General features: G+C 34.0%; 1 protein-coding gene across 4 annotated transcripts in view; it reads right to left on the bottom strand.

The window, feature by feature from the left end:
* LOC119066659 (ecdysone-induced protein 75B, isoforms C/D) overlaps window positions 1-24,090 on the bottom strand; it is a 102,130-nt gene that overhangs the window by 25,867 nt on the left and 52,173 nt on the right. For 3 of the 4 annotated variants that reach the window (XM_037169233.1, XM_037169235.1, XM_037169234.1), the window contains 2 exons: window positions 23,569-23,657; window positions 632-776 (listed from right to left, as the gene is read on the bottom strand). In XM_037169233.1, the coding sequence (XP_037025128.1) occupies window positions 632-776; window positions 23,569-23,657 (234 nt within the window). Of the gene's footprint in view, window positions 1-631; window positions 777-1,595; window positions 2,917-23,568; window positions 23,658-24,090 lie in introns of those variants that run through there. The other variant, XM_037169232.1, reaches the window with a different exon arrangement.

Here is a 24,090-nt window from a genome sequence, read left to right as displayed (position 1 = left end):
CAGCACAAGGAACAGCAATATAGCAACAATTTGTTGTTGTTGTAAACACGAAAAAATGTTTCCATACTCAATTGCCATATTATATTGAAATTGGAATTGTGAGAGACTGAGAAAACCGAGAGTATAACATTTTGCTATATGAAATAAAATTGAAATATAAAAAAAAAGTTACATTGGCGATGCCCTGAATAGAGTTCAAACCGATTGTGACCCAGTTAGGCGGTCAACGAACTTTCAATGTACAAAATATATAAAATATCACTTTCTATTGCGCACGCTCGGGGACTTTATGTATGGAATTGAATAATGTTGGTGGATTGAAAATGTTTTTTTTCTTCATATTTTATAATGCGATACATAGATAGATATGGATAGGCTAGCTATAGCTACCTACTCGGGCTTGATTATTACGTATACGATTTTAATTTGGAAATATGAACGATTTTGCTGGCGATTTAGCATCGTTTTTGGATTCATTTGCTTGGAAGGTTTTTTTTTCGTGGAAATTTTAATTGGAAGGGTGAAGGATGAAGTTTCAGGATGAATCAACGGATTTTTCAATGAAAAGTACTCTCTTATTCAACCATGTTTTCCCACGCTTAACTAGTAAAGAATAAGTGTTCAAACTCACCGTCTCTGCTCATTCCCACAGCGATACATTTTTTCAGACGACAATACTGACATCGGTTGCGATTTATTCGTAAAATGCTGCATTGTTGATTTTTCGTGCATGGACGATATTGGATTTTCTGTTGAATGGATCGTCTGAAGAAACCCTGGAAACGAAAGAAGGAAAATTATTAGTCTCGCTCAGAAAATACACAACGAGAAGAGGGAGAGAGAGAAATAGAGAGGGGAAACAAAAATTGAGAACAGAGCAAAATCGGCCAATGACCTCATTGTCCGCAACATACAAAACACTTTTACGAAATAGAATAATGACATTTATAAGTGGAATAAGATTGAGAAATTAATATCACGTTGAAATCAATAAATAAAACAACTTGAGACTTCACGGTCTACCTAATTAAACATGTAAATAAAACAATATATCGCATTGTATATATATGTCGTCTATCTGTCGTTTTATAAGGACGGTGTGCGCTTATTATAATTTTTTTTCTTCTTCTTCGCGTTGAATGTTTTTTTTTAATGAAAAGATATTATAAATCCCACCTTGCACCATTGTATCACACAAAATTGAACAATGAATATTTTGGATTTAATAAAAAACTATGTTAAGGACATAATGTAACAACGACGACGACAACGACGGTGATGTGAATTTATACTGGATAAATATATATTTTTTGGATTATATGATCGAATTCGGCTGCTGATCGATATGTTTGTTTAGCTTGGCTTCGATATTGTATACAGAAAAATTTACGTTGAGAGTTTTCAATGCTACAGCCAACATGGGTCTTACTTTTTGGTGTTTAAATAAAAATTTATCAAGTCAAGGAGATCATAAGATTTAAGTGATTTAGGTACATTATGCATGGTGAAGGTGACAGAATAAAATCTGTAGGCATATTGAACCAAATTGGATTCATTTTTCGACATTGACTTATATATATATAGCTCATACATACATCTTGTTCGGACAGATTCTCATCAAATTTCTTGCATAATTCCGTAATATTTTCCCGACAATCGCTGTCACAGCCCGAATCATTCTGTATGCTCTCCATGCTGTCGGACGATGACCTCCTCAAAATGTCGCTACAATCGCACGAACTTTCGTTGTCGTCATCCTCATCGTCATCCAAGTCCATCAGTTTATTCTTTTCCTCTTGACGCTCCCGCGCCTCCTGCATCTCCTTGTTCTTTTGACGCCATTCCCGTGCGATTCGAGTCTTTTTCCACGGACAAATCATTTCTACCTTACTATTACTCTCGTCTTCACTGCTCTTGTCATGATTATCACAATTGTTCATATCCACTAAATGTTTATTACGTTTCCGATAGTGATGATGATGGCGATTGTCCGTATTCGGCGATAAATTCGTATCAGTACCATCACTACCACCACCGACTAAATTAATTTCTTTATCTAACCGTTGAATCGGTGCCGATTCAAGAATTTTCACTAACGCACTGTGCGACTCTTTCAATTGACTATTTTTTTGTTGACTTGATTTTAAGTCGACTGGACTGCTGGGTCCATTGACACGACTATAACAGCCAGTTAGGTCCATACGAATCGGTTCATTGGTTTGCTGTTGGAGTTCTTGCATTGCGCAACCCATTTTGGATGTGACTTAAATTTTTAAAAATTCGTATGGCTGGTATATGGTCTACTAAAGTTATTGTTCTAAGTCTTAAGTCTTTCGTTCTCTCGTGGTATTATTGGCTAAGCCTCGAGGATTTACAACATTTTGGTAACTCTACTAATTCGTTTAGACACTGAGTTCAACAGATGATATCGATGAAAATGTCCTCTAGAAACTTCTTTTTATGTTATTGCACTAAATCACAAAACTTTCAGGCCGTTCGGTTGTTTCGAAGTAGACGAAATAAGAATTACTTGGCCAAAAGTCTTTCTTTTTGATAAAAATTTTCGCTAATAAAATTTTGGTTTAACCCTATAAATTCATTTCTTTTTAAAATTTTTTTTTGGGATGCAAAATCTTGTGAAAGATGCCTACAGGATGCAGCAAAGATGCAAAGGGATGCAAGCTGGGACAACAGGTATCCCAGTCGGTCTCATCGGGTTAAATCACAAATTTATTTTTACTTTTATTTATCACACACAAATTATACTTTCCGCCAAAAATCTCTCTCACTTGAACTTTAGATTTTTTTTTTTAAATATTATTTTCTTCAACTTTGTTTTTAGATGAACGAAAACATAATTTGTAAATTTTTAGCTGTGCGCGCTACAACGGTTCATTTCCGAATAACATCAAAATGATTTTTCATATGAATCCAATACGACGATTCGTCCAAGTCAGAGCCAGAGAAAATTGTTTCGCTCTGTGTGTGCAGCTCCATCGAAACGAATACACTCTCAAGGCTGATTCAGTTGGGTGTTGTTGTTGTTGCTTTCTGTTGTGTTTTGTCAGCTCATTGAAAATGTGTGTGAAGGTAAAAGACGAAGCGAGTAGAAACAGAGTGCATGAAATCGCTTTACTACCGTTATATTGGTAAGGTATACGTGAATGTGTATGATATGGAGCTCTAAATGAGAGTGTGGCATTCGGAGATATTAATTTGAAGGGAATTTGTCGAAACTGACAAGTGGTCGAAATAGGGAGTTGGATTTTTATGGTCACATTTATTGGGAAGTGTCCTTCTTTTCATATTTTAACCCATGTTAAACACTAGCGAATTATACTAAGGTGACAAAGGATTGTATATAGACTTCTCTGGAACCCATTGAGCCTTTAATCCAAGTAACTGGAGTTCAAATCAATCAGTTACTAGCTCCGTACTCACATTTCAATATAGTATAATCGACCACTTCGTTGGAAAATTTTCCAACAACGTCGCTGAGCATTAGATTCTCTCCGAATCACATTAAACGTATACACTATACATATGCTGACAGATATATACATTAGCTCGCGGTGTACAACTCAGTTCAACGACCCAGTCAGTGTCGATTGCAAATCTCTATACACACAATCCAATAGCAGCTTAATATAAAAAAAAGACAAACCTCTACACATTCAACGTAAACATGAAAAGCATCGCACATCGAGTGTTGTTTTGTACGTAAATGCCCTCGGCAAATGCGCTGGTATTGGTGTCTCGTGACCCAGTTTCAGTTCAGCCACCTTTTATGTGATTCTAGTTAGGAAAGTGAGAGGAATTGCCTCGAGCGCGATATTATACGCGGCCAAGTATATATTTTATTTGTACGAAAATATATCTCGTTCGAATTGAACGAAGGCAAAAAAATTGAGTCTTTTGGCCGAGCAAACTAATAAAATCTGTTTTTTTTTTCTTCTGTTTATTAGCTTCGTTTGTCCATATTGCTAAATAATCGAGTATTTGTTTAGAAAATGCCATTTTTATTGTTTTTAGATCATTTTCGGTTTATGATTTGCGTAATTGTTATTGTCTTTTCAATAGACTTCTTTCATGCCCTCTCTTATGAGTCGACTTTTGTCTTTATAAAAAAAAAAGTTTTTTAATTCGGCTATAAAATGCGCTGTTTTGTTAAAGGTAATATCTCCGGCGATGTGTTGATATATTATTATGATGATGAGGATGATGTCGTAACGAAACTTTCTTTCTGGTACAAAATAATAAATAAAATTTATTTGCTTGTTGCGAGTGATCTTATGCAATCCATCTCGTTGTGTTGATTGCGATTTATCATCTTTTTTTTTCTTGTTGAAATTGTTGGCGTTAAATGTTTTTTTTACTCTCTTTTCTTCACATTCATTAAAAAAATACAAATTGTGTAGAACGGCGCTACACATCGGCCAAAGGGTATTTTTTGTTGCATACATAGTGCAACATTGAATTAAATTGCTCTCTTCTGTTATACATGAAACTTTTTCGCAATGAAAAAAAAAATTCCCTTGGAACATTGAAATTTTCCACCATTGTACGAAAGTTCACCGTGCACATGGCTGGAGTTCGTTGACCCAATTTCGTTTTTGCCTCTGCTCCACCCCCCATTCGTTGAGGTATACTGTGACAGTGTACAGAACCGTCTAGAATGGAAATACATAGGGAAGAGAGACGAATGGATTGAACATCAATGTAATGCCATCCGCTCTGCGTACGGTTTATACATTTGGATGACGTGCGTTTTTCCACATTTCCATCAACCCCATATTGTTTACCGATCCATTTAAGAAAAAAAATATAAAAATTTTGTCTTACGTAATCTGGTTGTGATTACATTTTATTTACATTTTTGTTTTAATGGGTTGCATAAAGCATTTATTGACCATATTTTTATGTGTAATTCTTCTTGTTCCAATTTTATTTTATTTATTTTTTTGTAAAAAAAAAAGAATTGAGAAGCTTAACGTATGCTTATGCCTTTGCTTGTGCCATATCGTATTCATTTTTACACTCGTATTATATATACCTCTATTGCAGTGTTGGTGAGGTGAATGAACGTGTGCATTGGTTCTATTAAATGGAGCAATAGCAATAAACCACACTACTGTGCAAAAATAAAATTTATATTTAAATGGCTTTTATTGTGCATATGTGTAATAGAACTATTCGGAGAGTTGTGTATAGAGTCATATTCGGTCGGGTCGACAATATGCATACATAATATACTAAAAGTCGAAAACCTAAATAGAAATTGTAGTTTTGTAAGTAGGAAAAAAATGGCGCGAGCGGGCAATGAACGCAGCTAAATGGAATATAAATATATGTGTAATTGATTGTTGTTTCGGAATGATTTTTTGTTTCTTTCGTTGTTGTTGTTGTTGCTGTTGATAACTGGCTTGCAATGGAAATTGGAGCATTTTCGGTTCAGCGTCATGAAGTTAATAACTTATGAAAATTGCATTGCGTAATGCGTTATGCATATGGAGATTGAAATGGTCGGATTGAATGATTTTTGTATGCAGAAAAATGTGAAATATTTCTGATTTTGTAGGAGCTGTGTAGTTTTAGCGAATTCAGACTGAAATATGAGGACTTCTCCATTACGGCTCATTTGAACTTCTCATATTTGATTTTTTTCCACTCCCAGTCTTCCAGAAATAATTTCAAGAAATTTCCGAACTCTCCAAATCGGTTGACAAATTTATTTCCATTCCATTCTCTATCAAGGGTTTTACACTTCCTGCACTCAATAAAAGTGTTTCTCTTTCTCGTAAGCAATAAACTGTTACGAAATATCAACAAACCCATTAAATGCAATCGATACTCTAACACCATACGAATATAATATAATACATTTTGTGTGTGCTTCGAAAATGCACTCCATTCCACTCTTATACCACTTGAGGTCAATGCATTCACCAACAGTTTGTTTTTATTTTTATTTTCGTTCTAAATGCTGTTTTATGTTCGCGCACAAAAATTTCTTTAATGAAAGGTGTATGAACGGCTACGGGTCATTCGCATCAGCAAGATTGACCGTTTCATTATACATATATTGGAATTAGGGAATATAATTTAACAGAAAAAAAAAGTAGAATGTAATGCACGTACCGGATTTTATGGAAAGTTTTGATATCAGTTCAGTGTGGTTTATACCAGTCTGATATTTTGGTGTAGTTTCCTTACCACAATTTTGTAGAAATTAGTGTGAAACGTCTAATGTTACAATATAAACCAATGTTGCTCAGACAGTACACCAAGGTTCGCTTTAGGTCAATATTTTCCCTGATATTTGGTTTTGTTCTGAAATTGACTCGATGTTTAACTGTTGATCATCAAACTTTGTCTAAAATTGGGTTTTCGCAGACCTCTTTATGTACGGGAGGCATTCGTGTCACTCATTTAAATAAACACAACGGACTTTATATTCTCTGAACTATAATTTGAATCACAAAGGCACTAACTCGCATAGATTTTGAATACATTCATCAAATTGAATCACAAAGCATATACGAAAAATAAAAAAAAATAAAAAAATTAAAATGTAAAGTTTCTTGCATAACACAGGTCTTTCTCTTCTCGGACTGCAGTTCACTGAACTCCCCTTTTGCTATTATTTCTTTTCTGAATTTTTTTTTGTGTTGTGTTCAACAATAATTTATTATATCTCTTACATTTTGGTGTTTTTTTTCTTCTGTTTGTTATATGTGGTTATATAAAATACAGAATTCGGAGTCAGATGAGAAAAAAAGGCAAATATTTGTTTACCATAACAAACATCAAAAAATTGATTCATTCTTTTCAGTTTGTGGTTATTCATACAACAAAAAAAATCCCCATTTCTTATTAGAAGAGAAGCAAACACTGGACTGGACATGGTATATATATTGCTCGGGTGTATTTAGTGAGACCCGATGAAAATATTGAGATAGTCAGATAGATAGTAATTGTGATGACAACAAATAAATTTAAATAAAAACAAACTCCAGACATCAATCAGAACGATGTAAAACTCTTACTTCTGATTTCTGAATCCACTTGCAGTAGGGCCCAATCCGTATTACTTGATCCAATTATCATAAATCAACACAGAGAGCCAAATCCATAAAATCTCATTCACTTCGTACCGGCCTATCAACCAAATTCTATAGACTTTCTAAGAATTTCGTTGAGTTTTGTTTACTAATTTTCGGCAGGTCGATGACATCCACTGATTTTGGTTTAAATAATTCGAGTCGAGTGTGTATGAACCGTCTTTCATTCGATGTTTCATATGTTTTCGTTGTTGTTGTTGGTATTTTACTATTAAGTAACGTTTTTTTTTGTTTGGTGTCCCTAGCCACAATCGTATTTTCATTTATAATATGTGAAGTGATTCAATCGGAAGTGATATGTTGATAAAAATGTCAACATTTTTTTTGTATTTCTTTCTTTCTTCTAATGCGTATTGGAGGATGACGACATGATAGTTGTGGCACGTTGCACGTAGCACACGTTTTTCGTCTATTATTAGAGCTGGGGCGATATAGCGATACATCGAATTATAATAGAAACGAGCATTTAAAACGGATTTTAATTTGATTAAAATGCATTCGAACACGCTGTTAATTTTATTAGATGTACATGCACACAGCACATGATGGTCTGTATGTATAGAGGTTGAAAGGCAGCCAAAAATTTTTATAAAATAATTTCTCGCTTAATAATTAGGTGACAAAGCTAAATCAGCGTAATCGTTTCTAATAATCGTAGTGCAGCCTAAGAGAGTAAATTGGTTCAACAGCAATAACGATCTCCACGTAATATTTTGTTGTGTAATTTTTTAATGCGAAATCGTAATATATCTCCGTGTACAGTCACCAGTATTTCGATAGCAAATATTGCTAACAATACTATGGGTCTATCAGTTCAAACATGAAACAGGTTTACTTACATTATAATGTAAATAAACGCGAAATTATTTCTTTTTGAAATTTTATCAAAGAACGACATGTACTGTTTCGTCATAAAACGTGTTACATTTAACGCGTGTCGTCGTGTGATATGTTTCTTTTTCCTCTTCATCTTCATCAAATTGACTCGGCGAAATGGTATTTCTTTTGTTCGGGCTTTTAGCAAAAATATCATAAAACGAACAGTAAAAATCTGATTTTTTGTACGTCATTTTGTGCTATGTGTCACCGTGCGTATAGAGAGACTCACGTTCAGTTCCACCGAGTAACGTTCCTCATTCTTTTCTCGCGAAATATTGCGAATACAGAGAGAAGAAACAGCAAAATCTGGCATACGTACAAAAATCCCATATCTCGTGAATAAACATTTAACTTTAGGTTTTGAAATTTATTGGAAGAAAGTTCAACGAACTTTCGGGGGGATTGCATAGAGTGTGTACTGAGTACATCTGTGTGTGGTAGATACAATCGAAGGAAAAACTGGGTTTTTGGGTTTGAACATGCGCACCAATTTTCAAGGATTCCGTTTCCTATTATAACGTATAAAACGTTTAAATGTACATTGATTGTACGAAGCCCCAACAATGGCATTATCCCTGTTCTAGCTGGGGTTCGTTTACACTTTTGAGTGGATTACAAATTTTTTTTTATTCATTCAGCTAATGATGTAATATTTTGGTCAAATATTTGTCGACGGAAGTTACACACAAACAAAGGACACTTTTATTTACACAGGGAGGGAAAGTTAGAAGGGACATCCACAGCACAATATTACTTAAAACGAATTTTTCAATGTAAAATACTGTCGAGTATATAAAATTGCGAAAGGTTTCACCATATACAACATGAATACATAACCCGTGTGCTTCTGAATGCAGAATCGGTCAATGCTCTTGGTGCTTGTTATATTAGAATTGATATGACCTCACAGCTGCTCGATACCAAACATTGTAACACATAACAGACCAGTCAAAAGTCAATGACTTCGACAAATGCATTTTCGTTTTGCCATCGTATGCCTCTCACTGTTCCATGTAAAATACAGCGGGACAAAAAACAACTCTTATTTCACATATTGTAAAATCCAATGAACGAAAATCAGTTCAAGTTTATAGTATCAATAAACCCATAAACTCGACATTTATGACTGGTTTTCTTGCCCGTCATCAAAACACATTGGTAAGATTCATTCATGAGTCATAATACGTTCGTATAGTTATGGTGGTTCTTTCACATATTTTTTTGTGTTTTTGTTCTCGTGTGTTCTTTGGATTAGCTGTTCCAAAATCATTGCATGCAAACATAACGTGAACGAGAAACGAATTGGAGAGAAAGAAAAAACAGAACTTTTCTTCCTTCCATTTGGAATTCTTGCTAAATTGAACACATACTAATTTCATATCGTAAACATAATGAAGATTGAAGAGTATAAAATATAACGTGTTCGTCGATGGTTCTACATCGAGCGGCAAATGCGATATGAATATACACAAAATGTAGAAGAAATCCGAAGCGCCAGTTAAATATGACTCCGACTTTTTAAAATGCAAAATTTACCATAAATTGCTTTAACGCGTATATGGAATCATAACAAGTTGGGTCGTCGAACTTCTTTGTTTACAACCATTTGTGGAAAATGGTTTGTTTTAGAATTTAGCGAAAAAACATGTTTTTATGTTCAATTTAACCGAAAAAAGAATTTCGCGTGAAAAAAAAAATTATTTAATTTACCTAGTATAAGGTGATGACGGTATTGTTGTACAGAATGTTGTTTTGTTAAATATTTTCACAGTAAAACCATAGTTTCAGCGCGCAATAAAATTGATTTTAACTGTAAATTTTCAAACGAACGAATCATAATCGGTTTACCATTGTCATTTGAGAAATGGGAACGAGACGGTTAAAATACCAAAACACACACCGAACAAAAGGTTCATGAACTCGCATATGTTCGTCCTCGACACAACCAACCAACCCCCGTTCTATACTCAAACTCTTGTCACTTGATGACCCAGTTTTATAACCCCCATAGCAGCTATTGTATACATAGCACACAATGTTGTACATTTAATTTTCCATTCTCTGTTTATATTCATCATTTTCATATATAATCATCAGCCACATTCTGTATTTATTTGAAACCCCCTAAAGAGATATAGAAATTGTCTTCATTGTACTTATGCATATTTGTACACATAATTTTGATACATTCAATTTCACCCAGGCCACACAATTGACCTTATTTTATGCGAACCCTCTCATACCATCCATTCCACATACATTCAACTTTTTTTTAGTGTGACGTTTGTGACGTCATTCTGATTTCCGGGACGAGGTCGATGAACTGAAGTGTGCTATATAATATTGAAGTGTACCTCTTGCTCTATAATACACACAGGCACTTGTAATGCTCGGTGTGCATGGTGTTGACTATAGATATATTCGTATATAAGTGAACGAAATGCGGTAATAAATTCTGGTTCATTTATAAATTAGATATAGGGATATGAAATGGGCAAGGGAATGAGAGCAGTGGAAAATTACTAACATTTTCAATAATTACTACAAATTGTGGGGGCGCAGGATGTTGTGATTAATTGTGGAATTTGTTGGACGGTTTTTTTATCGTATTAGGAAATTTCTTTCAAACTTTGAATTATCGTTGAGAATTGGGAGTATGTAAGTAGGAGTTTTAATCGATTGGTTTGAGTATCACAAAACTGTGTTTCGATAATAGCCTTATGGAAACATATCTAGCTTTAGTGAACGAATCTGCTCCTTCTTTTGTTAACACTATCGTAAAATGGTTGGTACAGAATCTTTTACTTCATTTGTTTTAAAACAAACATTTTACTATATATAACAGTACAGCCAGAGCTCATCGCTTATTTTCATCATCGTTGTCGATAACAGGTGAGTAGCCGTTTCTGAAAGATGTAGCTCAGGGTCCGTACTAAGTAATGCAGTTATTCAGAGATAGTCGACGTAGGCACTATTTCCAACTCATTTTCAATTCCAGGAAATAAAATGTTGGACGCTCAATTAGTACATACCATAAGAAATTCAATTGAAATCCGAACACATAAGGAAATTATTAGAATAACCAATGTTGATTGATTGACTGAACCGCAACATACAAAACACCTCCTCCACTAGACATTTATCAATATTGTTGCATTACTTTTCACCATTTTGATTTCATGTCAAAAGTAATTAAGTTTTGCGTTTGAAAGAAAAACAAGAGAAAAATTGCACAATCTAAAATGAAAGATAGAAGAAAGAAAAGAAAGAAAAAAAAACTAACAACAACACAAACCTACCAAACGAAAACAACATAAAAACGAGAATGTTACACAACAAAAATCCACACAACATTTATAATGTAATGCAATGTAACTTCTCCTGAACATAAGAAATGCTTTCATTTTATACGTCTATTCATTGGTGTGTAAATTTTCACTTTGCCCATAGTTCATGTAAAATAATTTTTATTTATTTTTATGTAAAAAAAAGAAACACAAGCCTGGCTATTAACACACTCTGTGCCTTTTTGGATTTGAAGTTACAGAATAAAAAAAAACTTCGTTTATAATGTCTCGAGTATTTTAGCGAACGTTTACCTTTCGTTCACTCAATAAAAAAATGTTTTGTTTTTGTTCAAAAAGACTGTGCAAAGCCGAGAAGTAATGGATTTTTGTTATGAGATGAAATTCAAATGGAATGAAACTGTTTTCGAACCCAGCAACGTACAGCAACCATATGGAAATTTATTAAAATTGTAAAAAAGAAACAAAAAATTGGTTTTGATTGCAAAATGATATGGGACGGTTTATATTATTGTTAAACAATGAGATCGAAATGAATTTAAAATTTATAAATTTTAGAATTACAAATTAATTTTTTTTTTCGTTTAAAATATTCGCTTTGTGTTCGCTTAATTATTAATAATTGCCCAATTTTTTTTTTTCGCTTTTTGCCTATTAGGAGCAGCATACATACTATTATTACCACTTTCAGTTTGCAATTACATCAGACGAAAACAAAATAGATCCAAGAAAATCAGATCTTTTGATCGAAAACGGATAGGTTAACAATTACCTTTGTTAAAAGAAAGAATCCACCAAAAAAAGAAGGTGTTCAACAACCGCAAATAAATCACCAAAACCAATATCCAATGAAATTTTACACCACAAAAATGTTTTTTCAACTTCCACAATATAAAGTTCCGATTCCATCGCCAATATATATTCCCATTCGGGTCGTTGAACCTCTGCATCGATTTTATTTTTGTACAAATTTCTCGGGTATACCATTTCAAATATCCCCGAACTTTACGTAACCCAGTACAATGCAAACATTTCATTTTGCTAATACATTGACAGGGATAAAAATCATTAGCTCTACATGCCCTATAGCCATACATTTCTGTACATCTCGACCAAAAAAAAAATATTTTTTTTTAAATCTAAAAATGGCATTTAAAAGCCCTGATCACTCGGTGTATATATGACTTTCGAGTGTAATGCGCCAGCGAAAAAAAAAATGATTTATTGAATGTGAAACTGTGCAGAGATCAATAAATGAGTGACATAAAACGTGAACTGTGGAAGGCATAAAAGAGAAATTCGTTGAAAAATGAATAAACTTAATGGTATTTCCGTTTCGTTATGTGATGCGAATTCATGGAAAGATTTTACAACACAAAAATGATTTTTTTTCGTTTTGTTCGTTGACTTGAACCTTGTTTTCGTTTTGAAGAGGTTAATCAACTTTTAATGGGATATTGATGATGGGCGATGATAATGAGTGCTGAACTACCGAACGGAATGATTCGTTTAAGGAACGTAATCGCAAACTGAGATTCTAATACAATTTTACCGTATGAAGGACCATAGTGGTGGAACCATTTATCATAAACCAGACATTTTACAGTCATGCTAAAATCGTGTTACCAAGCCTCACATAAAGTGGAAACATAAATGGATAGAGCTTGTGACCTATCTGAAACTGTAAATTTATAATGCACAAAGAATACACCATCTAAAAACGTAAAATAATCAATTTAAATTGTGGAGAGAATTGCATCGTTCCTCTGACGGTTTTAATGTTGAATGCAATGCCTCTTATAATACAAACGAGACATGATTATATCCAAGTACAATTACCTTTTACAACCTACAGAGATTATGGTAGCATAAGCCAGCCAGCTATAAACAAATTTGTTCAGCAAATCGTCTTAACGATTGTTTTACTCGGAGCTCGTTCCATTGAACACTGATGAATGTTAAATGTTATTAACAAAGACTTGTGTGTACGATGGTGGCAGCAACAGAATGTAGCTGATTGCACTCTGCGCGCGTACATAGTAAATGTACCACACTTTTTACATTCATTGTAATGCTTTTACGTTCGATAAAAAAGAAGTGACTAAAAACAAAATAAAAACATTATGTCAGCAGCACTGAGAAGTATAGTTCACGACCATTATATTCAGTTCGTTGTTATATTGGTCTGGTTTAGTGTATAGAGAGCTTTGATCCTATGTTATGTTCGACGAAGAAGTCGAAAAACAAATATATGTAACGGTACAATGGTCGTTTTTTTCCGATTTTTTTCTATTTAATTTGTAAAGAATTTTGATTTAACGCCGTTGAGCTTGTTAAACTTAAACTGAATTGTATGTATGAACTCTCCGGTGCAGACGATTTCATTTCTGAAGCGCACACATCTAATTGGGTCGTTTGTGTGAGAAATTGGTTTCGAGAATCGATTTAGGATTAAACAATGAATCGAATTTGAATTTATATTCGGAGCATAAATAACGAGCGGATCAGTATAAAGGCTATTCGGTATATATCTATTAAAAGGACTTCAGTTGCGGTAATTATATACATAATGTATCAAGTATGTTGCATTACAATGCATTATATATATGTCGATAGTGACAAGAGGTAATGTAGGCTATTCAATGAACTAAATCGGTGAATTTTAAGCTCGTTGAAATATTCATCTGTTTGTTATAAATTTGGACACGATGTCAATTCGTGACCAGTACAAAAATGCTTTCAATTTCTTGCATTTAGCAACAACCTAGGTCATTGTACTATACTAAATGAACATCACAAAGTTTTATAGCTTTGTAAGTATGCTACTTATTACTCATCATGATGTACGGCACAGTTAAACTAATTGAACATGTACAGAAAGTGTCGTGTGCACACACGGGTGTTCGGGGTCTAAATTACAAAATTCCTTTTTATTTATTGCAAACGACGGCAAAATTACATTGTCGGCGTTTTATTGAAAACCATAATTTTCGCATAAAAAGTCGAGGCAATATTAAAATTGGTAATTTATTAGGCCCAACCGAACCGGGTGCTCGAAAATATAATGTAAAATTTCCGATCTACAATTTTCATCACTTCAACAACGATGTCATTTCATAAAATTTGCGCTTGCCATTTTTTGTGTTTTAATTTTATGTCAACTCTAATTTAATTTAAACAAACGTGACTGGCAAACGAGAAAATTAAAACAAAAAAAAAATCATTTTTTTTCTGCTTCTCGTCTCTGCTTTATAATTTGACCTAGTTCAATCTATCTGTTTCCAACTCATATGGTCGAATAATGATGATGGGTCTATGTGTGTGCTTCAACGACATTATAAACTTTGCTCGAAACATACCAACGTCTCATTACAAACAATAAATGGACAGACTGAAACGAGATGTGTCATCTTAAAGGTTTTTGTCGTATAATATATCGATGTGCAAGCACAATTTTGGTTTTGTTAGCGCTTTTTGTTCTAAAAATGTGAAACGTGTGTCTCTATCGGTGTATGAAACGTACACACGGCGAAATGTGAAAGATGAACAATATTCTTGTGGTACACAGCTATTAAATTGATGTTAAATTTATTTGACATAATTCATTTCCTTGTACATAAATTCATGTAGAAATATCGTCGTTGAATTTCCCATTTGGTAATACACCGAAGCGTATTAAATCATTAGGAAAAGAAAGATGAAGACGGCAAAAAAAAAGTCGTCTGACCAAGAAGGAAGATTGTGCACATTTTCGTAGTCACGTCTAATCAATTAGCGGAAAGACATCGTGTACGGCTCGTAATTCATTTTTTTTTCTATTCGATTTTTTCCCCCGTAATGATACTATAAAAAAAATTGCAGCTCTATGTGCTATACCTGCAGTGAATAATAATAATAAAAAAGAGAGAATTATGCAACCATCAACCACGTCACATGAGATTTATATAATATTAAAAACGTAATGACCCGTCGAAGATTACACTAAAAGTTGACTGTTTCAAGAGTCAATGACTTCAGACACTCACTACGTCAGTGTTATTACATTTTCCTTTATTTTGCTTCGTACATTTTGCTGTTGCATTCATTTGTATATTATATACAATACACCTTAGGGAGCAATGTATCTTGGTAAGACATAATGCAATACGCTATGATTCAACAACAACAACAGCAACAACTTTTTTTTTCTTTTTTGAAATTTTAAAATTATATTGAATTGATATGCCGTTTGCCTCTCTTTTCATCGTTTAAAATGTATGCTGTTTGTCGCATGGCACTGGCTCACGACCGAAGAGTGCCTCGATTGAATTTTCTAGCAGAAGACGAACCATTTCTGAACGTGTACTCTGTATGGTACAGAAATGATATGTGTGTGGAGAGCAGTGGAATTGATTGTGTGGGTCTGTTTATATAATGTCAAGAAGAGCAATCAAGAAATTACCAGAACGAATTATGCTAGGGAAACAATTGAAAGTACCGCTGAGTGCAATGACTGAGCGTATGGTTGTTATTTTTTTTTCTACAGAAATCGGAACTGGTTGTGGAGATTTATTGTAGAAAAAAGGAAAAAAAAATTATTTCCATATTTGTCGAGATATGGGAGACGAAATTAGAAATTATTTCTAAATTACACTTTGTTGCGGTCGATTACGATAACGCAACGGGGCTAATTGAGTTCGGCGAACTGCAATGCACAACAATTGTAATTAGTCGATATTTCTATTTTCTACGAAACCTTCGATGCATTCTTATCTGTCCGACTGTACGGTACCATGATCCAATAATTAATAAATGACTAAAATAGAAAACACTCGTTTTACATGGAATTAACTATTCAAATCGATGATGCATCATAGAAATTGCCTTCGCTTAAACACATCATCGATTCGTCGAACTATGATTTTACCACACATAAGAAAACCGTCTCTTTTTGCTATCATTTCTCATTGGAAATACCTTGACGATATGTGATGAATAAAAAAGGAATTGACATCTCAATTAATCAATCAAAGTTCTGTTGACGCATAAAACGAAAAGACGAAAGAAAAAAATAATATTCTTCAACCTACATCCATTGCACAAAGCCATTGGGACAAAACGAGAACTATAACCGACTGAAATTCACTATAAATATATGACGCAATTGACATTCAGTACATTGAACCAGCCATGTTATATATTGACTGTAATATTTATTTGGTTTATTGATGGTTTTACTGGTCATTACCCTTGTAACGAAAAACGTTTTATATAAATTATGTAGACAAAACTACTCAGCCATTATGGCCATCGATTTTTTTTTTGTTTGTTTAACTATGAAACGTATTGTTAACTTCCATATTATCACACATCAATGATCATGATGTTCATTGAAAGTTTTATTTCAGAAATAAAATCGAAATTGATCTAGATTTGCATTGAATGGCGAAAATCGGTAAATCACTTTCAAATTAAATTGTGGGAACATTTATCAATTGCCCTATCAATGTTTCGTTGCGAGTCCTTATCTAAGAAAATTGCAGAAATCAAATTTGTCATCGATTTCTACTTCAGCCTTAATCTAACTATCACCATCACCACATATATCCCTTGGAGCATCATCTAGACAACTGATTTACTTAAATAAGTGTTGCTGTAATCACAGTCCACGCAAAATTGTTTTTATCAAAATTCATTCCATTTAGTTGTACACTTTCCAGTATGACAAACCGAAAAAAAAATTGTTAAAAATGCATTGGCAAGCACCTAGGTGTATCAAATAAAACAATTTTGATGAAAATTGCAGTTTTTCTTCTTCCGACCACATAGAAAAACTGAATTGCATGCTATATTCATAATCGCAAACAATCAAATTGAGTTCGTTGACCTCACGGCAATTTTATTGCAATTACGAAACACCAGCACACACAGACATCACATTTTTAAAATCCAATATAATAACCAACTAGCGCCACCTCTGTACCAATGGCTTCAAACTATTGGTGAGATTTCTGTTCCAATACAGCGCCTAATAGTTTGCTTCGTATAAGTTGGTGTATTATAGTCGACGGCACGGCGTTGAGAAAATCAAGCAGTACGATAGAGAGAGAGAGAGAAAAGAAGAGAGAAATACGTACGAATGTTTGTGAATCTGGGTGGGAAAATCTAATGTTGAAGAGTTTGTGTGTATATGAGAAAATGCATGCTATGTATTCAGCAATGTAACCTAGATGCAAGGTTGATGCCCTAAATTGCATTAGTACAATGACCCGTCTATGTGCAGAAAACAAAAGGGAATGCATTGTGGCATTTTCATTGGTGTGCAAAATTGATGCTCAGCATAGCCTTTTACATACACAAACGTTGTTTCGCTGGTAGTGTAATATGCATGAAAATCGGGTACGGTTGCGAGTATAGTAAAAAAATGAATTGTACGAATGTGTGGCTGCATTTTGTGTAGTGCATTTTGTAGCATACATTTTTGTTTCGCCGTCATTGATGAGAATGCGCGTGATATAAGAGATGTAAACTGAGCATATGTCTGACCAAGAAATATTTTTCCATTTGCAATGTGAATTTCGCGCTGATTGGCAGTAAAAAAAAAAAAACGCAGCGATACCTAAGCTGACATCTGGAATAAAATTACTGCAGACGAAAGAAGAGGAGTTTCATGTGAACCCAGGGACGAATTGGTGATGGTGAACTTTCACCAAATTCCATGTAAATGGAGAGGCTTAAATTTGCTGCTGATTTACCTATTCCAATTATAGAGGTCCAATTACGCCACCCGAATGTAATGACCGAATCCAAAACATAATTCCTTCTGAACATATTGAGTAATCGAAAACAGCCGCTAAGCCACAACCATTTCTACAAAATCGACAGACACCTTTTACAACAATTTGGTAAATTTCCTAACCGTATAATCAAGCCATATGCATTGTACATCACACACCGAGTTAATTCAATGAAAAAAAAGTTTTACAAATAAACTCGAACGTAACGAAAAAAAACCTAATAAAATAAACTTTTCATACACAAATTTATGCGTTCGTTGCACTTTTGACGTCATAGATGTGTTCCCTTCACAATGTATATAGATTAGATTAGATTAGATTAGATGGGAGGGTGTAAGCCCAGCACCTAAGCCTCAGATGGGCCTGTTGTGCTATTGTACAAGTCTCTTGATCATATGGACTGTGATTTTACATCATATCTCTCCCGACTTAGATTGTTCACAAATCGACCGTGTGTTAACGTCCCATACGTTGTGAATTCTCCAAGCCGTGGGTGGTATGCGAATACCACAACCATCACTAATTGACCTGTACATTTTCCCAAAGATGGCGCTATCAACATTGTCATGTTGTAGCTCTTTCTACTATTGACATTATGTCGATATGGTTTCTTTTATGGAGAAAGCGAATGTTGGGTTTTTTGATATTTCCGACTTTGTTACGGTTACGGCTATTAGTTTTAGGTAATAGCAAGTGTCTAATCACCATAGGCCATGAGTTGCCTCTTCGTATAAATCGCCATGCCACCATGTGACTGAACTCGTTCTGGCGTTGCAGGTTGTAGCGTTTGAATGATTCGTATTTCGTCATATCCCTTGACATCCATACAACGTATCAATCAATAGATCTGTTAAACCTCGCGGTCATTTTGGAGTACAAGATAGTTTCTGTATCTTGGGATTGTACCACAGCAAATTTGTAAAAATTTGCTATGTGGTTTTGGGGTGTCAAATGAGAACCCGAAGCGTTTGTACCTTACCTGCACTAAAATTGACTGCCAGATGCCATACGGCAATGTGTCATTTTCGTACATTAATCGAGCACGTAATTTAGCATTAGCTTCTGGTAGAGTCGATTGTTAATCCGTAAACCGACGCCACGAAGCACATGTTAAATAACAAAGGAAATAACACAATTGTTGATATCGCACAATGAGGCGAGAACGACTTTATTGATCAAAGAGAAAATGACCTACGAGAACAACACTTTGACTTCGTTAATAAAACCTTTAAAATAATTTCACCATTTAAACATTACAGCAAAATAAAAACACCAAAGCCGTAAAAGTTGGCACAGAAATTAGACAAAATCGAAAATGAATTCACACACAGCCACACAAAAGAAACACTTTTAGAGAGCAACGCATAAACACGTCCGTTCTCTGTGACTGCCGTTGTCCTCACACAATGTATATAAATGCTCACACAGAAATCTTCTCTTTACGTGCCTTTTTCCATCGTTCGTGTATTCGAGCATTTCCATCAACCAAACGAACCAACTATACAGCTACGAATATTATAGGTTCATCATAACACACAAACGAGTGGATCAAGCGAATGAAAAGAAGAAAAAAATCGCAGTCATTGCCCGCTGCGGATGAGTTTATCGGCCTCAAACTTCTTGGTATGTTTTTTTTCCTCGAATATTTTATAATATTCATGAGAGTGTTTTGATATGATTGTGGATGGTATGTTTTGTATGTAGGTACAGACAACTCTCTAAAAACGTCTTTTTTTTTCCTTCATTTTCACATTTTTTGTTAAAAAGAAATTGAAAAGATTTTTTAACTTATGCAACCAGATTGTTTTGCTATTAAAGGCGCACGACACCGTGAAGACTATTCGAGATAAAAACGATCTGTATGCACTTATAGCTTCTATTAATGAATTAATTTATTCAGTTTACCCTTTGACGGAGGAATCGTTATCAAATTAACGACACTACTGCCGAACAGTATAAACGAAACCGAAAGTTCTAATTTCTAAAATCCATCGCATCAACAAAAAAATTATCTAAACATAATTTCGAAAAGTAATAAAAACTCGTTATTGAACCAGCCAAGAACATTGTAATAACCGAATTCCAGACAATGTTTTTTTTTTCTTTCCTTCTTCTCTATCTATTTGTTCTGAACTAGAAATTAAAATATGTGTAGGCCCTACCGACATCAGGAACACCCTTCACTTTCATTTGTACACGTATTTTTGATGGCAAGGTGTGTTTCGTCTGTGCCATGGCATTTGAATAAATTTAAATTGGAATGAATGAATAAAGAAAAAAAAAACGAGAACATTTCGGTGGTAAGGGGGCAACAATTTCGTGTTACAAATAAATAGTTGACTGAGGTTCATGTTCTAGTTATTTAAAAATGTTTTTTTGTTATCGTAGTCGAGTCATTTTTCATCGGAAATTTGATTACAAAATACCGAGAACATTATCGTTCTATCAACAGAACTCTTTTCGATCAAGTAATTCTATACTACTAAAATGAGCAAATTTCTTTCCTCTGGTTTTATTGTGCATCAGTATGAGCGATTGTCAAGTGATCACATTATTAGAACCATCATAATATAGTCCATGGTGTACAATAACAACAAAACATAAAAACATATTTCCATGTCTACATGTGCATTGGTAAGAACATAAAAAAAGGGTTTAACCGAATAATGTAAGAAAAAAAGGGTCTAGTCTGGCCTCATAAATGCATTTGAGTTTTTTTTTTCATAATTTTTTTTTACTCGACATTTTTTTCCTACGTTATTTCGTCATGTTTTCCCTTTCAATGAACACATTTTTTTTGGAACGAAAAACCTACAAAACAACTTGTTTGAAATGAGAGTTTTTATTGGAATTGAACACCAAAATGGTTTTTTTTTAGAGGATTATAGGTTTATGTGAAAGGTGGTGTTGTTAAAGAGATCGTTTAGCGAATTTTTTTAGCGCTCTCGATAAAAATAGTTATTTGATAGTAATGAAGGGGTGAGCATGAGATCTTTTTCGCTTTAACATTTTTTCGCACGATTTTTTGTTAAAATTTGGTAGAAAACAGCATATGTGTCTATGGTATCCGTTGAAAAACAATCGGAAGTTTCAACAGAAAGGACTGTCGAATATGGAGAATTTATCATAGAATAGAAAGGATTTGTTATTGAGCTTCATTTTCGAAATTGAGCAGAAAAAAATTGAAAAAAACTTTTCTCCCACTATTCAGTTGAGCTATCGAGTGTTTCCGAAAAAAAAGTGTTTGTGTAAGTTAAGCTAGAAGGTCTCGGCTGGGGTTGGAAACCTATCCATGGTTGAAATGACCTTTTATCATGCGTTAGGAAGGCTTTGATATCGAAAGAACAGTCATCTTTTCATACATCATTTACAAGTAAGACATGTGCATGAAACATCATTTCGGTACAAGTATCAAGTTCTGCTCATGAAAAAAACAAATAAATTTGTGAAGTCAGAATATTTCGAGAAAAGAATCGCTTTAAAAGCAGTAGTGCTTTATAATCCACCCATACAGTAGCCTAAGTATCAATCCATTACATAAATGTAATCAATGTAATTGTCTTGTTAAACATCACACCTTTTACATATCCGCAATTAAATGATTCGACTAATTCAATAAACAAACAAAACAAAAAATCTCCATGACCTTGCCTGTTAAATTCTGAATCAATTTCAATGCAACATTATCATGTAGGCAAACGAAAATGTACGCAAATTCTCATTGTATACATTGTTGCCGATCATATAAAAAAGAAATAATCGAAAAATCATTTACAAGATTGTCGTTTTCATTTATACCCAGATAATGTAACGAATGTAATTGCGTTGTTATGTGCAAAACACTAGAGACACTAAAGGAATCCGCGAAGAACAACAAAAAAAACTTTTAAATTTTCAATAATGTATCCACCCAAATAACCTACAAAATGTGGCATTGAAACGGTGCGTTCACACCTTATCACAATCTAACGCAAAATTAAATATAGCGCGAAATGTTATTTGCTCACAATAATGACTCGTCGATCGGAGTTTTTAGCATTGAAAATCCTGCTACATTACCAAAATACCACTTCGATCAAACCAACAAAACAATGAAATGAAATTACAATAATTAAGCAAAACAGCTTTAACAACACCGCGAAATAAGACGAAAAAAAAAGGTTTAAAAAAATTGATTTTTGAATTATTTATTCATCATTTTAATCGCTATATGCGAGAGATGTAAAAAAAATCAATTATCGAAACGATCAAGCGTTCAGATTTTATTATTTCCTGATTGTTGGCTGTTGTGATTCATTGAAAATATTTTTTCTTCCTGACGCGAATTTTGCGTATGTGTCGCTTTGTCTTACGAAATAAAATGTTAACCAGTCGAACAGCTCAATAAAATCATTTCTGTGCGAACAAAACAAAACAAAAGGTGGGCTTCACCATTAAAAGGAAATAGGTAAGAAAGACACTGATTTATAGATATATAGTTTACACTGCCGACGATTCGGAATTTAAGAACGCAATGACGTGTGTATCAAAATGTTATCATCGTCGGTATGGACAGAAGGTATTGAATGAAGGCACCTTGAAGGCACCTTCTCAAAAATACTAAATTCCACAATTCTACTGTTTTACGAAAAGTAATTCTTTCAAAATCAAAAAGATTTTCAAGCAACCAAATGTGCAGATCCGAAACTAATATCCCCTTTTCGTGACTCAATGTTCTATACCCGGTACAATTACTATCCGTCATTGTCCGATCTTGAACTCACCGATCGTTTAGTGGTATTTGTACAGTTTGTTTATTTCGCGAACTGAAGTGATTATTTAATTTCGAATTGAAAATGGTATATACGTGTGCGTCAGAATCATATAGCGCCTACCAGTATATAATACCATTGTAATGTGAAGTGTGTGTTTTTTTCTACACGAAAACTTAACCATTTTGCACAATGGTATTTGAGGTCGAGCTTATGTGTTTATGGAGATAACTTTATATTTTCGTGAATTTTGTTTTTGCTTTAGCAACCAGAACCAGAACACACAGGTGTACAATGTTACAACGAGCAAAAAAAAAATTATTCAAGGGCAAGGCATGTACAGAATGTGTGAATCAAATTAAATGGAATTTTTTTACAATTTGTACGTTTACTGATTCTGGTCCAGAACATATTTAAACGATCGAAAAAATAAGGTGAAGTTGAGTAAATAACGTTGCACATGGAAATTGTGATCGTCTGTTAATGACATTCAAAAAAAGAAAAAAAAAACACACGCGCACAGAAGGGTTGAATCAACTCCACACGTGACACAATATTTTGTTGTTTTCCTTTTACATTTCTTGTCAATATGTAACTAGACTTACACAATTTTATCAGCTGGTACAGAACAGAAAAAAAAATCGTTTCCTTTTTCGTCAAAATTGGGGTAAGCGAAAGGTGAGGCATTGTCGATTAAAAATTGTAAAGAAAATGTTGTTCTATATGTTTAACTTACCTTGCAACCTTCGCAAGAGTGTACGCCATAATGGAAACCGGAAGCTTTATCACCACACACCCGGCACAGCACTGTTGTTCCATCGAATTCTATAAAATAAAAGTAAAATTTTTCAATATAAAACTTTCTAATTTCGGGGTTGAGAGGTTGGGCTGTTTTTTTTTAAATAGAATTCGAATGCAAAATTTTACAAAATGGAAAGGTATTGCGAAGTGGATTAAGTTCACTTTCTTACGCAACTATGGATGAAAGTTTTCGGTGACAAGTCATGTTGGATATTTTATCAATAAGTAAGATAAATATAGATTAACTTAGTGTCACGTTGTGACCATTATACCATTAGATTAATATCGAAGAATGTGTTCGAAACTTTGTTTTTAAAAAGTACTACAACAGTAGACATAAAACGATGATGCTGATTGTAATGCATATGATTCGGTGTCTCCGAGACATGATTACCGGCTTTGAGAAGGTGAAAGTGAAACATGAATATCTGAAAATTCTCTTACTAGCCTACCAAAT

The sequence above is a fragment of the Bradysia coprophila genome, chromosome IV (assembly GCF_014529535.1).
Source record: "Bradysia coprophila strain Holo2 chromosome IV, BU_Bcop_v1, whole genome shotgun sequence".
NCBI classification, from domain to species: domain Eukaryota; kingdom Metazoa; phylum Arthropoda; class Insecta; order Diptera; family Sciaridae; genus Bradysia; species Bradysia coprophila.
The sequence above is the reverse complement of the archived record's forward strand: the minus strand, read 5'-3'. Positions and strand labels throughout refer to the sequence as shown.